Source organism: Papio anubis, chromosome 9 (assembly GCF_008728515.1).
Source record: "Papio anubis isolate 15944 chromosome 9, Panubis1.0, whole genome shotgun sequence".
In the NCBI taxonomy this organism is placed as follows: domain Eukaryota; kingdom Metazoa; phylum Chordata; class Mammalia; order Primates; family Cercopithecidae; genus Papio; species Papio anubis.
Genome location: NC_044984.1, coordinates 1408814 through 1427520, shown reverse-complemented (window position 1 = coordinate 1427520; position 18707 = coordinate 1408814). Strand labels below are relative to the sequence as shown.

Sequence of the window (18707 nt, the reverse complement as noted above, 5' to 3'; positions counted from 1 at the left end):
CCACAATTTTCCTTAAGCATGACATGCTGGAGGGATCCACAAGGACAGGGAGTGAAGAACTAAGTTTCAATCTTCACTTTTAATAGGTAATGAGCAGAGAGTTCATAATTTGCAATTAAACAGAAATAACCTAAAAACTGTGCCTCACTAGGCTTGCAAGAAAAGAGTCTTGTTTTTCTAATAAGGAACTATTTCTTTAAAAGGAAAGTCAAGACAGTTAAAAATTAGTAAAGACAGTTAAAAATTACATATTATTAGTACGTATCTCTGAGAAAGTTAATTTTTTTCTCTCAACCCAATTCAAGGATTCTTTATTGTTCAAATCTTTCAAGTATCTGCTCTTAAAATATTTAGAATCACCAACTTCCTATAAAGAAACTGAATCTGTGATTTTTTAAAAAAGAATATTCTTTTTATTTATTATTATTTATTATTCTATTTATTTTTCTTCTTCTAACTTGTATCTTAGAATTTGCAACATGCCAGTACAAAACATCTCAAAATTTAAGTGTGTGGGTTTTTTAATAAAACACTGCAGAGCCATCTTACCTGGTCTGGGGAGGGTTTGTGATTTGTCTGATTGGAATGGGAGGATTTGAAGTGGTCATCCTCGTAGTTGTCGGCCATTAGCTTCATTCGATTTTGCGTCTAGGAAGAAATTATTCATAAGGTTAAATTTAAGTAAAGTTTCTATGACACACTGTAAAGTAATGAGTATTTTAAGAGTTTCACAAGAAAGGATAAAACTAATCCTGTCTGCAATAAAATAAACTAAATATAGGATTTCTGAGGATACTGGAAAGAGTTTAGGCACTACTATGGGCTGAATTGTGCCCCCGCAAAATTCACATGTAGAACTCCTAAACCCCAATGTCACCATACCCAGAGACAGAGTCTTCAGGAAGTAATTAAGGTTAAATGAGGGCATAAGGGTGGGGCCTTAATCTGATAGGACTGGGCTTTGTAAGAAGAGGAAGAGAAAAAGAGAGGGATTTCTCTTTATTTCTCTGCCATATGAGGATCCAGTAACTAGGCAGCCTCTGCGAGCCACGAGGAGCCTTCACTAGGAACTGCACCAAACACTACCTTGATTTCGGACTTCCCAGTCACCAAACTGTGAGAAAATAAATTTCTGTTTGATTAAGCTACCCAGTTCATGGCATTCTATCACAGCAGCTTGGGCTAAGACTGGCAGTTACATTGATACAGAAATTTTGGGGGAAGAGGAGGCAATATCCCCAAAACAAGCATTTCATGAATTCTTTTTTTTTTTTTTAAAAAAAAGGGTTTCACTATATTGCCCAGGCTTGTCTCAAGCTCCTGGCCTCAAGCTGGCCTCAGCTTCCCGAGCAGCTCAGGTACATGCCACCATGCTTGACTAATTTTAAAATTTTCTTTGGTAGAGACACATTCTCACTAAAAAATCAATTGAACAACTATTACAATTTACTACAGAGTTCAGTGAGGTATTTAGACAGCAGCGCGCTCTCTCTCATATATATACACACACACACACACACACACACACACACACAGATAGCTTTTCTTTATACCATCAGTAAACAATTCGGGTCTTAAAAATAGGTAAAAAGAAAAAAAAAAATTGGTAAAAAGTTCTGAAATCCTTCTCCTCAACCCTAAGCCAGAAGACGACCACGATCCCATTGTCTTTTCTCTGTCTTTACCAAAAACGAAGACTGGATTAGTGGTTCTGTGTGGGTGGTTAATTTAGGCCTTGAATAAATGAATAATATATTGAACATTTTAGGAAATTCACTCTGCAGAGGAAGCAGCTTAGAAAATGCCAGGGTACACGATGCATAAAATCAAGCAGCAATATGTTACACTAGTAACATACTGTTAAAACCTGAAGTTTTAAAGCATTAAAAATAAACTTGCTAATATTGTATGATTTAAAAATGCTTACTATAGATAATTTGGGTTTTCTTTGTTATATTTTAGAAAGAGTCTCATTCTGTCACCCAGGCTCTATAGTACAGTGGCATAATCACTGCTCACTACAACCTCAGACTCCTGGGCTCAACTGATCCTCCCAACTCAGCTTCCTGAGTAGCTGGGACTACAGGTATGCACCACCACACCCAGCTAAGTAGAGACAGGGTCTCACTATGTTGTCTGGCTGGTCTTGAACTTCTGGCATTATATAAAATTAAAAAAATAAAGAACAAACAAAAAAGAGAAATGAAAGAAAAATCATCTATAATTCCTCTTTCAGTGATTGTCACTCTTAAGTGTATTCATTTAGTCTCCTCCCTGTGAACATAAAAAGTGGCATGCTCTTCTGATTTATTCTATTTCTTCTCTATTTTTTTTTTTTTTGAGATGGAGTCTCGCTCTGTCGCCCAGTGGCACTACCTCAGCTCACTGCAAGCTCCGCCTCCTGGGTTCACACCATTCTCCTGCCTCAGCCTCCCGAGTGGCTGGGACTACAGGCGCCCGCCACCACGCCCAGCTAATTTTTTCGTATTTTTAGTAGAGACGGGGTTTCACCGTGTTAGCCAGGATGGTCTCGATCTCCTGACCTCATGATCCGCCGGCCTCAGCCTCCCGAAGTGCTGGGATTATAGGCATGAGCCACCGCGCCCGGCCTTTCTTCTCTAGTTCAGCTACACTGTGATATTTTAAAAATTACTATATCTTATAGCATATTTTCCTACCTGGTAGAATATGTTCACCAATTCTACTGCGTCAAAATTTGATTGGTTATTTTTAACACATTTTCTTTTCTAGATGAATTAAAAATAGTTTGTCTAGTTTCATAAAAAAATTTACAGAGATATGTAATGATGTCTAAGCGAGGGCTTTAAAAGAGCCAAATTGCCTGAGTTTAAATTCTAGCTCTGTCTCTCACCAGTTGACTGCAGGCAAACTACGTAAATGCTGTGAGCCTCAGTTTCCTCACCTTTAAAATAGGGATAACAATAGTTTCTCCTACAAAAGACTGTTGCGAGTATTAACCTGTTGAATTAACACAAGGAAAACACTTAAAAAGGTGCCAGTACATTTTAGCTATCATCATAGTCGAGACCATTTTTTCATGTCATTAAATAGTATTTTAAAATATTGCTTTAAAAAATTACATATATATGTATATGTATGTGTATGTGTATATATTTATTTTTTGGTTTTAGAAAGTTTATGTATTTTTTTAGAAACTGTAGAAATGGGGTCTCACTATGTTGCCTGGGCTGGTCTTAAACTCCTGGCCTTAAGTGATCCTCCTGTCCTGGCCTCTCCAAGAGTTGGGATTACAGGCATGACCACTGTGACCAGCCTAAAATCTACTTTTAACTGGTTGCACAGCATTCAGCTGAATGGATATCCATTTATTTAGTTATTTTTTTTTGAGATGGAGTCTTGCTCTGTCACCTGGACTGGAGTGCAATGGTGCGATCTCAGTTCACTGTAACCTTTGCCTCCTGGGTTCAAGTGATTCTCCTGTCTCGGCCTCCCAAGTATAGCTGGGATTACGGGCGGCTGCCACCAAGCCTGGCTAATTTTTGTATTTTTAATAGAGATGGGTTTCACCATGTTGGCCTGGCTGGTCTCGAGCTCCTGACCTCATATAATCTGCCTGCCTCTGCCTCCCAAAGTGCTGGGATTACAGGCCTGAGCAACTGTGCCCAGTCCCCTGAATGGATTTTTAGTGAGTCCCATATTGTTGAAGATTTAGGTTCTTTACATTTTCACCTAATAATGTAAGCACATTTTAAAGTCAGTTCCTCCCTCTAGTATATAATGACAGAAAAAAAAAACCTATTAATAAATCATCTGTGAATCAAATTTCTCTTTTCTGGGAGGACCCCCAGTGACCTTTGCTATGGTCTGAATGTTTGTGTTCCCCCCCCAATTTATTTTATTTTAATTAATGTATTGTTTTTTTGAGCCGGAGTCTCGTTCTCTTGCCCAGGCAAGATCTCGGCTCACTGCAACTTCTGCCTCCCGGGCTCAAGCAGTTCTCTTGCCTTAGCCTCCCAAGTAGCTAGGATTAGAGGAACACACCACCACGGTGGCTAATTGTTTTTGTATTTTTAGTAGAAACGGGTTTTGCTATGTTGGCCTGGCTAGTCTCAAACTCCTGACCTCAAGTGATCAGCCCGCCCCAGCCTCCCAAAGTGCTGGGTTTACAGGCATGAACCACTGCGCTCGGCTTCCCCCAAATTTAGATGTTGAAACAACCTTCAATTTGGTGGTATTATGAAATGGGGCCTTTTGGAGATGATTAGGTCAGAGGGTGGAACCCTCATGAATGAGGTTAGTACCTTTATAAAAAAGGCCTGAGGGTATCATGCAATATACCCCAGGTAACAAACCTGTATATGTATCCCCAGAATCCAAAATAAAACTTGAAAATAAAAAGAAAATAATGAGCAACAAGGTTCTACTGCCAAAGTTTGTACTTTGATTTGGGAGATGTAAATATCTAGTTGTATCACTGGTAGGAAACCGAACTCCTAACGAGGATAGTGTGTCACTCAAAAGAGAAAATATGAAAATAATTTTTTTCTTCTGTTTTTGCTCTCCCAGCACACTTCGCTTGTGAGACCAACTATAGATGTTTTCATATAGAACTGTTATCTCCTTTATCAAACTGGTGGCAAATAACATACTTTTTTTTTTTTTTTGCAAACAGCAGTTGCTTAAAGGATAATTGCAAATGAATGAATAAATAAATGGATAAGTAAATAAACGTATCCATTATACTTGGGAAAAAAAAAAGGCCCGAGGGAGCCTGTTCGCCCTTCCGCAGCGTGAAGATGCGAAGCAGCACTATCTGTGAAGTCGAGAGCAAGCCCGCATCAGACACTGAATCTGCTGCTGCCTTGATCTTGCACTTCTGGTCTCCAAAATGGTGAGCAATAAACTTCTGTTGTTTATAAATTACTCAGTCTATGTTATTTTGTTACAGCAGTCTGAATGGACTAAGACAATTTTGAAAAGATGTAGGCTAATTTTTCTTATGGCATGTGGTATCTCTTGACAAAGTCTTCTGCAAAGCAGCTCTCAGGAAAAAAGGAAAATAGAAGAAAGCAAAGAGGCACCTAGAGAAAGTGAGCAAAACATCTGTATCATGTCATTCAATTGGTTAAGAAACCTTTCCATGTTGACTTTAATAGGAATGTGGGTGAAAGTATATTCGGCTAGTTATTTTCTTAGAACATGAGACAATCTTTAATATCTGATATCTAGCATAAGTTTAAAAACTTAAAAAGAAATCCTAATAAAGCACACACAAATCCATTTTCAAGGCAGAATGCATTTAAAGTGCTTCTTAGGAATGAGTATGTATGCCTGCCTGAAGAAACTGATCCAAGTGGACAGATAAGACCAAAGATTACTTACTTGATCCACGTCACAGAACGAAAAAAATAGTTGTAAGAACTTACTTCTCCATTTCCAAAAGACATGAAGATGATCAAAGTTTAGTGTTCCTAGGTCTAGTATGAAGAAACTTGGTGTGAAGTCTGTTCCCTGCATAGTTATGATATTGAGCACTAAATATCTGACAGCTCACAGAGCATCAGATGTTACACAGATCATAGAAATGACTGCGCTCTTAAGGGGCTCTCACAGTATGCTCTTCTCAAGATAAGACCAAAAAGCAAAAGGAGTGATTCCTTCATGTTTTACTGACGTGAAAGATATTTTATATCCAAATGTTTTTCCTCTTGAACCATGCCAGGTGCATGTGCAGGCAGAAGAAACCCTTGGTCCCAACGACATAAAGAATCAGATTTCCTGAAGGAAGGAAGGAAGGAAAAAAAAAAAAAAGGAAGAAGAGAAGAAGGAAGAAACTTGCTGAAATAGACTTCTTTAGCTATCAATGCATATCTGTGTATCCAGGTATACACACCCTCCCAGAGGAAAAAGGAATCAGTTGTCTATTCTGTTTATCTTTTCTTCTAAGACAAAAATGTCAATGTCCAAACAGAAACCATATTTCACAGAAGAATACATAAGCTAAGAAACAGGATAGGTTATCCAAATCCAGCTATTAAAAGAAAAAGTTTAAATTCTAATCAGATTTACGTTTTACTACTGATAAAAAAAAAATCTGAGAGTTCAGTTGCAGGTTCTGTTAACCAGAATAAAAGCAGACTAATTAATTCTCTAATAATAGAAGTCTGAAGGGACATCAGATTAAGTCACTGTTAAAATTATTATAATATCTGGTCTTTTCTTCATGAACAATCTGTCCCACTATATATTTCACATCTAATTAAGTCATTAAATCCTATCTATCTTGTGTGTTTTCTCCAAGAACCAGCTTTTAGTTTCACTGATCTTCTCTATAGCTTGTTTTCTATTTCATTTAATTTCTTTTTTTTTTTTTTTTTTTGAGACGGAGTCTCGCTCTGTCACCCAGGCTAGAGTGCGGTGGCCGGATCTCTGCTCACTGCAAGCTCCGCTCCCGGGTTTACACCATTCTCCTGGCTCAGCCTCCCGAGTAGCTGGGACTACAGGCGCTCGCCACCTCGCCCGGCTAGTTTTTTATACTTTTTAGTAGAGACGGGGTTTCACCGTGTTAGCCAGGATGGTCTCGATCTCCTGACCTCGTGATCCGCCCGTCTCGGCCTCCCAAAGTGCTGGGATTACAGGCTTGAGCCACCGCGCCCGGCCTTATTTCATTTAATTTCTGTTTTTATTTTCTTTCTTCTTTTTTCTTGTGTGTGTGCTGGGGGTTACACAGATGTTCTTTCTCTATTTCTTGATTTGGATACTTTTAGCTCATTAATTTTCTTTCTTTTTTCCTTTCTTTCCTTCTTTCTTTTCTTTGAGAGAGACTCTCTCTCTCTGCCGCCCAGGCTGGAGTGCAGTGGTGCGATCTCGGCTCACTACAACCTCTGGGTTCAAGCGATTCTCCTGCCTCAGCCTCCCGAGTAGCTGAGATTACAAGTGCCTGCCACCATGCCCAGCCAACTTTTGTATTTTTAGTAGAGACGGGGTTTCACTATGTTGGCCAGGCTGGTCTTGAACTCCTGATCTCAAGTGATCCACCCACCTTGGCCTCCCAAAGTGCTGGGATTACAGCGTAAGCCACCGTTCCCCGCCTGTTAATTTTCAATTTTATATATGTGTTAAGACTATAAATTTTCCTCCAAGAACTGCTTTAGCAGTATATCACAAATTTTGATATATAGTGTTTTCCCTGTTCTAAATATTTTGCAATTTCTGTTTTTTACAATATTTGCAATTTCCTTATTTTCTAATTTGCAAAATTTGTAATTTCCAAATTTTAAAACGTACACTTTCCTATTTTGTAATACTGGTCCTTCTGAATTTTCTGTAGGATCTTTCTCAAAATTCCTATCAGGTGAATGTACCTTCTCAGTCTGTTTTCCATGTCTCCTAGTCTCTCTTTGATATTTTCAATTTTGTTTTTTCCTTCTGCACTGTATTTTGGATATTTTTTGCAGTGTTATCTTCAAGTTTATTAATTCTCCTTTCATATATGTTAACTTGCCACTAAGTTTTTAATTGAACGACTAGATTTATTGATTATCTGGTAAATCTACATGTACTTTTAAAAATGGTCTTTTTTTTTTTTAACCACCCTCCCTTCAAAAATAGTCACTTTCCAAGCCAACATTTATTGAATACTTACTATGTGCCAAGCAGTATTCTAAGAGCTTTAGGTAATTTAATCTTCATAACAATATGAAGTTGGTACACTTTTCATGTCAATTTTATAGATGAAAAACTGAGCTACAGAGAGCCTAAATAACTTTGTGACCTTCATATGATGAATAAGTCACAGGCTAGAGCTCTAATACAAACAGTCTAGCTTTAGAGCCTTTCTCCTTTTAAAACTAAAAGAATTACATTTTTTTTTTTTTTTTTTTGAGACGGAGTCTCGCTGTGTCGCCCAGGCTGGAGTGCAGTGGCCGGATCTCAGCTCATTGCAAGCTCCGCCTCCCGGGTTTTTACGCCATTCTCCTGCCTCAGCCTCCCGAGTAGCTGGGACTACAGGCGCCCACCACCTCGCCCGGCTAGTTTTTTGTATTTTTTTTTTTAGTAGAGACGGGGTTTCACCATGTTAGCCAGGATGGTCTCGAACTCCTGACCTCGTGATCCGCCCATCTCGGCCTCCCAAAGTGCTGGGATTACAGGCTTGAGCCACCGCGCCCGGCCACGAATTACATTTTATATTGAGAATTTCCAAACATACACAAGAAGATAGAAAAAAAAAAAACAACAACCCACATATCCATGTCCTCCTTCAGAAACTATTCTATTGCTCTACTTGTTTCCTTTATCCTCCCTTCCCTTTATTTGCTACAGCATTTCCTCTTCTACCACTATGACTACTACTACTACTACTAGTGCTACTTCTATTACTACTTCTTCAATTTTTATTTTGAGAGAATTGTAAATTCACATGGGGTTTTATAAAATAACACAAAAATAGCCAAAACAATATTGATTGAGAAGAATAAAGTTAGGAAGACTCATACTTCCTGATTTCAGAGCCTACGGTAAAGTAGGTTTTTACCTACAGTGTGTTATTGGAATAAAGATGGACAAAGAAATCAAAGAAACAAAACTGAGAGTCCAGAAACAAACCGTAATTGTTTGTGGTCAACTGATTTCCAACAAGAGTACCAAGACAATCTAATGGGAGAGAATGCTCTTTTCATGCAATGGTGTGGGGCAAACAGAAATGGACATGCAAAGAAAATGATGTCAAACTCATTATGTCTCAGAACATATAAAAGAATAAACTCAGAATTGGCTAAACACCTAAATGTAAGAGCTAAAACTATAAAACTCTTAGAACAAAACATAAGAGTAAATCTTCCTGGGTTAGGCAGTGATTTCTTAGATAAGATACCCAAAGAGCAAAAGTGGCAAAAGAAAAAAAAAAATAAATTGGAACACATTAAACTTTATAAAATTTTATGCTGTAAACGATATCAACAAGAAAGTGAAAAGGGAACGACAGGATGGGAGAACATATTTATAAATCATATATATGATAAAGGACTTGTGTCTGTAACTCTTACAACTCAATAAAAATACAAATACCCCAATTACAAATGAGCAAAGGATTTGATCCTCAACAAGAGGATTTACAAATAGGCAGTAAGCAGAAGAAAAGATGTGCAACCTCAATAGGGAAATGCGTCTCAAAGCCACAATGATCTATGGGAACAACGGAGAAGCAATAAAATATAAAACAAAACTAACAAAACCCCACAATGAGATACCACATCACATCCACCAGGGTGGCTATTAAAAGTCAATAACGAGTGTTGGCGAGAATGTGTAGGGATGGTCATATATTGCTGGTGGGACTGCAGAGTGGTACAGTCTCTTTGCAAAACATTTTGGTAGTTCCTTAAAACGGCAAACAAACAATTACCACATGACTTAGCAGTTCCAATCCGAGGTATATGCTCAAGATAACTGGAAACATGTTTCCATGCAAAAAAGTACCCACAAATGTTCACGGCATCATTATTTATTATAGTCAAAAAAGAGAAACAACCCAAATATCCAACAACTTATGAATGGATACATAAAATCTGGTATATCCATATAATGAGCTATTAGTCATAAAAAGGAATGAAGTACTGACATGCTACAGATATGAATGAACCTTGAAAACGTTATGCTAAGTTAAAGAGGTCATGCAAAAGGCAACATAGTATATTATTTCACTTATATGAAATCTCCAGAACAGGCAAATCTGTAGCGATAGAAAGATAGAAAGACCAGCGGTTGCCAGGCCTGGGGGAAAGGGACAATGGATAAACTGAACAATGTGAGCAGCAAAATCAGTAATGCTTTCAATTTGTCAAAATGTATTTAATACATAAAAAGCGATGACACTGAAATAACACTAGAAAAAGATACTTTAAAAAATAGGATATTGTAGTGATGGTTACACGTTTCTGTAATTTACTAAGCAATATGGAATGGCATATTTTAAATGGGTAAATTGCACGGGATGAGAATCGTATCTCAATAAAGGTATATAAAATAAGCCAATGTGCAGCCATGTGAGTAAATAATGCTTTTGCTCTTAAAAACTAGTAAGAGAGGCCAGGCATGGTGGCTCACACCTGTAATCCCAGCACTTTGGAATGCTGAGGTGGGAGGACTACTTGAACCTACAAGTTTGAGACCAGCCTGGGCAACATAACCAGACCCTGTTTCCACAAAAAATAAAAAAAATATAAAAAATTGTTGGGCATGATGTCACATGCTTGTGTGTAGTCCCAGCTACTTTGGAGGCTGAGGTGGGAGGACTGCTTGAGCCCAGAAGGTCAAGGCTGCCTTGGGTCATGATTGCACCATTGTTCTCCAGCCTGGTTGACAGAGTGAGACCTTGTTTCAAAAAAAAAAAAAAAAAAAAAAGACAAAGTAGGAGCAAAGTAAACTGATATGTCAGCACTGAAGTTTACTAGGGAACTCATTAAATAAACAAATGAGTAAAGGAATAGATGTGTGTGAGAACACAGCGTCCCTGTCCTCTGGAGGATACGGCAACAAGGTACCATCTTAAAAGCCAAAAGCAGCCCTTGCCAACAATCAAACCTGCTGGTGCCTTGATCTTAGACTTCCCAGTTCCAGAACTGTGATAAAAATAAATTTATGTTCTTTATAAATTACTGACCTACCGATTTTGTTATAGCAGCATACCATACACAGACTAAGTGGGAAACCGCAGTCCGGGTGCTGGGGTGTTTACTGCTGCTGGGATGTTTATTATTTATCATTTCTTCTAGTCTGGTTCAGTCAGAGATAGGAAATAAATATTTTTTTTTAAAGGGAGAAAATTATTAGTTAATAGTTATGTTTTAAATTCAGATTTAAGATTACAAATTTCAATCTTGAAGACTGAGTTTACTAAAGTAGTTTAATTTTACACTTTGTATTTTTTCTCTTATGCTGAAAAATTTTGGTTCCCAACAATAACATAATTACTTGGTATTTGTTTTATCTAACAATATAGTGCTTTTAAAATACCAAAACCAATACAATTACTACCAATATGCCTTCAGGATGAACTCTACAATTTATCTGGGCTAGGCGCGGTGGCTCATGTCTACAATCCCAGCACTTTGGGAGGCTGAGGAGGGAGGATCACTTGAGCCCAGGAGTTTGAGACCAGCCTGGGCAACATGGTGAAACCCCATCTCTACAAAAAATACAAAAACTAGCCAGACGCGGTGGCACGCGCCTGCAGTCCCAGCAACTTGGGAGTGAGGTGGGAGGATCAATTGGGCCCGGAAGGTTGAGGCTGCAGCAAGTGGTGACTGTGCCACTGCACTCCAGCCTGGGAGGCAGAGCGAGACCATTAAAAAAAAAAAACAAAACTTTGCATTTTTGTTCTTTTACTTGGAGTTTACCCTACTAAGATGTACAGAGAAAAATCCGTATTATAAAGTTAGCTGAAATCATTATCTGCTCAAAGTGAATGTCAACAATTTAATATATAATTAGATTCATTTGTTTGTTTGTTTTTAAATTTCAAGGACTGCTTTTTTTCCTTTTTTCTGATCTAATTTTATTTTTGATTATGTAATATATTCATTTGATTCTAGAGTCAAAACTATATAACTAGGTATAATCACAGAAGGCTTGCTTCCACCCCATCTCCTCTATCCTGTTCCCTCCTTTTTATAGGTAACCTTTTTGGGTACATTTTTGATTTATCCTTCAATTGTTTCTTCTTGCAATTATTGGCAATCATATACTCATATAATTGCACGTTACCCCTTTTCTTACGTAAAAAGTAATATGTTAAATACATTATTCTGCATCTTGCTTTTTCACTTAGCAGGATGTTCTGGGAATCACTCCGTATCAATAGAGATCTTTCTCCTTCCTTTCTACAGCTGCACGGTATTCCACTCTGTTGGATGTACTATAACTGACAACAAATATCCCACTGTAGCACAATGGGTTATTTTGAACCTGTTGCTATTACAAATACCATAGCAATGAATTATCCTGGGTATATGTTATTTTGCTTTTTTGAAGATGTGTCTGTGGGACCAATTCCTAGGTGTAAAGCGCTTCTGGGTGAAAAAGTCAATGCACAGATAAGCATTTTACTACCCACTGCCAGACTGCCTCTATAAGAGGTCTACATTTTGCATTCCCACCAGTAGAGTCTCAGAGTTCCCAATCAGCACAGCCCGCTTAACTGAGTGTGCTGTTAAATTCTCGATTTGGGCTAAATAGCACCTCAGTTTGCCATTATCTTACTATGAATGAGCTGAGCATCTTTTCATGTGTTTAAGGACCATGTACATGTCTTTCTTTGTGATCTTCAGGCAGGAACTTCCCAGACAAGTGGTGACATAAATTTTTAGCCTAAACCCGGGGAAGGTACAGGCTTGATAACTTGGATTTCTTAGAGCCGACTCCGGGCTCCTTCCCAGAGTCAGGGCACAGGGCACAGAAAAGCTCCTTTGTCATCTATCACGGGTAGAAGTTTGACTGAATGAGTCTTGCTTTTCTGTACAGCAAGCCTCTAACTGACCCATCTTCAGCAGAGGTTCAGTTCCAACTCCCCACCTCTTGTGAGCCCAATGCCTCACTTCATTCTCTGCAGAGGCATCTTGTAAACCCAAGTTCTAGTCGTAACTAGGTCTGCCAGCCCCTGGGCAGCTGCTGCACAGGCTCACATACCTCATCTTTATCTTTCAGCCCCCTCCTCGATTCTGACATCATTCTCTCACATGAGCTCAACCACACATCACACATTTTTAGAGGTGGTATAAGCTTATCCAGCTTCTTGAGGTTTGGGACAAAAGGCTTTCGGTGCTATCTGAAACAGATTATAATCATCTGTTTACCTAACTTTTCTTCCAATAGATTTGAGTTTATGAGGGCTGTGACAGAGTCTCATTCATCCTTCTATCAACTCAGTACCTAGTAAAATTGCCAGCACAGATAAAATCCTTAATATATATGTTTGTTGAATTCAAGAATCAATTTTCCATGATTGGTACAAAACAATGATAGGTTTGTAGCTCCCACCTTTCCTACCATTAAGGACTATATATATATTTTTGGCAATAAGTTTAACATTTTGAATGCTTTTTCTATAAAACTTCCTTTATTTAATAATTCATTTTCCTCTTTGTATTAATCAAAAATAGATATATAGTTACCAATCAGTATTTAAAACCCAGTGTTACCACAATGAGTTATCTCAGTCAAAAGCAAAGAAAATAGACATTTTAATTAGCAGTTTTTTCTCAGATAAAAAGACAATTTCTGTTCCTTATACTAGTTTCAAAAAAGAACTCTAGAATCCAGGGACTCCAGTTTACAAGTATTTATAAAGTTTTCTCCTTCATTTCCTTCCACACAAATAGATTTAATATGAAAAGGAAACTTTTTGATTATGGATATTCACTTATTTACTTTAGGACTCAGTGATTTTATTTTATTTTTTTAAAGACTCCATGAAGGTTTTCTTCTTATCTCAGGGTATTCTTGGGCACATCACCATTTATGGAATTAAGCTCCCAAGACATCTGTTCTTGCAACATATTCTGTATCTCCCATGAAAACTACTTTTTTTTTCCCTCTCTTGGTAGAAAGCAAAGGAAAAACTTTTTTTTTTTTTTTGGTCTATCTGCTCACTCTTTAGAAACTGTTCTCTTCCATCTCATCATGACCATTTTCGTAATCCTCAGAAATGCCTGTATGAGATTCCTGGTTTCTATAACACAGACACATAACCTACCTGGGCAGACGTATAAACACAGCTTACAGTTTTCCCTGAGCTGAAGATATTCCTTCTTAGCTGCCAGAATGAGTATGTTCATCTTAATGGTTAATTCCAATTACCATGTATATTTAGCACTTTCCCATATGCTGTGCAGATTTTAACTTTGAACACTGGAGAAGAGCAGCCTATATTTTCTCTCTTCAAACATGTATTAACACAAGGATAAAAACATATTCAACATTCTAAAACTGAAAAAAAAAAAATTACAAAATTTCTATTCCACTCCCAATTTTTGAAAGATTTCCTGTTTTCTGGCAAGGCCATGGTATATAATTATGGCACATTCTGGCGAAAAAGTAACAGTCAGATCTAAAAAGCCATTCCTAAAAGTAGGTCATGAACTTAAGTTCCAGGAGTGAAATATCTTGTGGGCCAATTTGCCTATAATGGCCCACTGCAGGATCTAACATGAAACTGTTCAAAAACAGAGTGGTTGAGCCTTTGCTCCTGATCACTGCCACCCTTCATGCTACAGCTCTCACATCCTGGGAATAAACCTAACGCAATCCAATTCTAGTTTTAATGTCATAGGATCATTTCTCCCACCTGTATCTGTTCTCAAAGAATAGAATGTTTAAAGGGAATTATTAACTGGATCCAGTGAGACTCAACACCATATCTAAAGAAAAGAAGAAAATGTAGGCAAGTATTTTCTGTTATTCTAAAAATCAGTCAGCAATGGCCAGGATCCAAGAACATTTACCACAGTTTGTCTGTAATTTAGGTTATCTGAGTGGCTGAGTGTATCAGTCCCCTCGCACACTGCTGTGAAGAACTACCTGAGACTGGGTAATTTAGGAAGAAAATAGGTTCAATGGACTCAGTCCCTCAGGCTTCACAGGAAACGTGACTGGAAGACCTCAGGAAACTTACAATCATGGCAGAAGGCGAAGGGGAAGCAAGCACCTTTTCTACATGGTGGCAGGAGAGAGTGAGAGCACAGGCGACGGGGGAAGTGTCACACACTTTTAAACCATCAGATCTCATGAGAACTCACTCACTATCACGAGAACAACATGGAGGAATGCCGCCCCCACGATCCAGTCACCTCTCACCAGGCCCCTTCTTCAACACTGCGAATAACAATCAACACGAGATTTGGTTGGGGACACAAAGCCAAACCATACCACTGAGTATACAGTTGTATTTTACAGATACAGAGGCCATGAAAACAAGAAGTGATACGAAATTTCTTCACAGCTAACAGATCATTTTTGTGTGTGATTTTACATGGTGTTAAAATGCAAGCTAAAAAAAAAATATTTTCTCAAGGATGGTGGCACAAGCTGCACCCCAACCCAACTATTTTATTACTGCAAAGTAGATAAGTTTAGTTATTTCCTCTTCAAATAAAAGTACAGGGCAGGAATAGTGGCTTACACCTGTAACACTAGCGCTTTGGGAGGTTGAGGTGGGAGGATCTCTTGAGGCCAAGAGCGCAAGACCAGCCTGGGCAATGTAGCAAGACTCTGCCTCTATAAAAAAAAATTGTTTTTTAATTAGCTGGGCATGGTGGTGGGCACCTGCTGTCCCAGCTACTTCAGAGGCTGAGGTGAGAGGACAGCTTGAGGCCAGGTGTTTGAGGCTATCATAAGCTATGATTATGCCTATGTGACAGTGGGAGACCCTATTTCTAAAAAAAAAAGTTTTTTTAAAGTATGATCATTTCCTTACTAAATATACAGAAATTAAATTGCTTAATGCTTTTTATAATCACACAAATACAGCATTATTTTATCCTGCTTGAAGGACAGCTAAGCAGAGAAAGTGATCTTCAAGAATCCAAGCACTTTACAGACACACACACACACACACACATATACACGTGCTCTCTCTAAAGGCAAAAAACAAAAAAAAAAAAAAAAAAAAAAAAACACTTGAGATCACAAGAATAAAAGCTCTTTTTATATTTAAAATGAGACAGGGTCTCCTCTGCCACCCAGGCTGAAGTGCAGCAGCACAGTCACAGCTCACTGCAACCTTGACCTCCTGGGCTCAAGTGATCTTCCCATCTCAGCTTCCTAAGGGCTGGGACTACAGATAGGCACCACCACGCCCAGCTAATTTTAAAATTTTTTGTTGTGTAGAGATGAGGTTTCCCCATGTTGCTCAGGCTGGTCACGAATTCCTGGGCTCAAGTGATCCTCTTGCCTTTTGGTTTCCCAAAGTGTTGGGGTTACAGGCGTAAGCCACCATGCCCAAAGTTCCTAAAGCTAGAAGTTCTGAGGGGATTTTCTCTCTTCTTTTTACAAAATCATGGTCCATATGTGGTAAGAAAAGAATATAATTGACTCAAAACATAAACCAACTATACACCTGTGTGTACATACAGTGAAGTATCTTTCTTTAAATAAACCCAGAGGATATAAAAGCATTTTTAGATTCTTACTGAACCATTCAGATTGAAAGCAAATGAAATGAAAGCAAATGATAAAAGGCCACACTCTCCAATACCACTTTTTCCTCCTATTCTCTGACTAAAGGATTTATCTGTATATATGTATTTGTACAAACATATATGTGGTTACATTGTTAAAATTTTCCCATAACTACTATTGCATTCTTTATTTTTTTCTCTATTCTCCAAAGTTTCTTTTTTGTACAACTGAGATAAATGGCCTTCAGTCTTTTGTGTAGAAGAAAAAAACAGAAAATTACCATTTATTAAAATCAGGCTTTTCTAAAAAACAGTTGTTACAGAAAAGTATCTTAAATGATCTATCTCTTCATAGTTGTTGAAATAGTTCCACTTTAGAAAAGTATTTTAGGGGGGCGGAGCAAGATGGCCGAATAGGAACAGCTCCAGTCTCCAACTCCCAGCGCGAGCGACACAGAAGACCGCTGATTTCTGCATTTTCAACTGAGGTACTGGGTTCATCTCACTAGGGAGTGCCGGACAATCGGTGCTGGTCAGCTGCTGCAGCCTGACCAGCGAGAGCTGAAGCAGGGCGAGGCATCGCCTCACCTGGGAAGCACAAGGGGAAAGGGAATCCCTTTTCCTAGCCAGGGGAACTGAGACACACAACACCTGGAAAATCGGGTAACTCCCACCCCAATACTGAGCTTTAAGCAAACAGGCACACCAGGAGATTATATCCCACACCTGGCCGGGAGGGTCCCACGCCCACGGAGCCTCCCTCATTGCTAGCACAGCAGTCTGCGATTTCGCGGCAAGGCAGCAGCGAGGCTGGGGGAGGGGCGCCCGCCATTGCTGAGGCTTAAGTAGGTAAACAAAGCTGCTGGGAAGCTTGAACTGGGTGGAGCTCACAGCAGCTCAAGGAAACCTGCCTGTCTCTGTAGACTCCACCTCTGGGGACAGGGCACAGTAAACAACAACAAAAGCAGCAGAAACCTCTGCAGACGCAAATGACTCTGACAGCTTTGAAGAGAGCAGTGGATCTCCCAACACGGAGGTTGAGATCTGAGAAGGGACAGACTGCCTGCTCAAGTGGGTCCCTGACCCCTGAGTAGCCTAACTGGGAGACATCCCCCACTAGGGGCAGTCTGACACCCCACACCTCACAGGCTGGAGTACACCCCTGAGAGGAAGCTTCCAAAGCAAGAATCAGACAGGTACACTCGCTGTTCAGCAATACTCTATCTTCTGCAGCCTCTGCTGCTGACACCCAGGCAAACAGGGTCTGGAGTGGACCTCAAGCAATCTCCAACAGACCTACAGCTGAGGGTCCTGACTGTTAGAAGGAAAACTATCAAACAGGAAGGACACCTACACCAAAACCCCATCAGTACATCACCATCATCAAAGACCAGAGGCAGATAAAACCACAAAGATGGGGAAAAAGCAGGGCAGAAAAGCTGGAAATTCAAAAAATAAGAGCGCATCTCCCCTGGCAAAGGAGCGCAGCTCATCGCCAGCAACGGATCAAAGCTGGACGGAGAATGACTTTGACGAGATGAGAGAAGAAGGCTTCAGTCCATCAAACTTCTCAGAGATAAAGGAGGAATTACATACCCAGCGCAAAGAAACTAAAAATCTTGAAAAAAAAGTGGAAGAATTGATGGCTAGAGTAATTAATGCAGAGAAGGTCATAAACGAAATGAAAGAGATGAAAACCATGACACGAGAAATACGTGACAAATGCACAAGCTTCAGTAACCGACTCGATCAACTGGAAGAAAGAGTATCAGCGATTGAGGATCAAATGAACGAAATGAAGCGAGAAGAGAAACCAAAAGAAAAAAGAAGAAAAAGAAATGAACAAAGCCTGCAAGAAGTATGGGATTATGTAAAAAGACCAAATCTACGTCTGATTGGGGTGCCTGAAAGTGAGGGGGAAAATGGAACCAAGTTGGAAAACACTCTTCAGGATATCATCCAGGAGAACTTCCCCAACCTAGTAGGGCAGGCCAACATTCAATCCAGGAAATACAGAGAACGCCACAAAGATACTCTTCGAGAAGAGCAACTCCAAGACACATAATTGCCAGATTCACCAAAGTTGAAATGAAGGAAAAAATCTTAAGGGCAGCCAGAGAGAAAGGTCAGGTTACCCACAAAGGGAAGCCCATCAGACTAACAGCAGATCTCTCGGCAGAAACTCTGCAAGCCAGAAGAGAGTGGGGGCCAATATTCAACATTCTTAAAGACAAGAATTTTAGGCCGGGCGCGGTGGCTCAAGCCTGTAATCCCAGCACTTTGGGAGGCCGAGACGGGCGGATCACGAGGTCAGGAGATCAAGACCATCCTGGCTAACACGGTGAAACCCTGTCTCCACTAAAAAATACAAAAAACTAGCCGGGCGAGGTGGCAGGTGCCTGTAGTCCCAGCTACTCGGGAGGCTGAGGCAGGAAAATGGCGTAAACTTGGGCGGCGGAGCTTGCAGTGAGCTGAGATCCGGCCACTGCACTCCAGCTTGGGCGACAGAGTGAGACTCTGTCTCAAAAAAAAAAAAAAAAAAAAAAAAAAAAA

General features: G+C 39.5%; 1 protein-coding gene across 16 annotated transcripts in view; it reads right to left on the bottom strand.

Moving 5' to 3' along the window:
- Positions 1-18707, bottom strand: part of ERC1 (ELKS/RAB6-interacting/CAST family member 1) — a 535673-nt gene that overhangs the window by 97248 nt on the left and 419718 nt on the right. For all 16 annotated transcript variants that reach the window (XM_009217664.4, XM_017945570.3, XM_017945565.3 and 13 more), the window contains one exon: positions 550-648. In XM_009217664.4, the coding sequence (XP_009215928.2) occupies positions 550-648 (99 nt within the window). The remainder of the gene's footprint in view (positions 1-549; positions 649-18707) is intronic.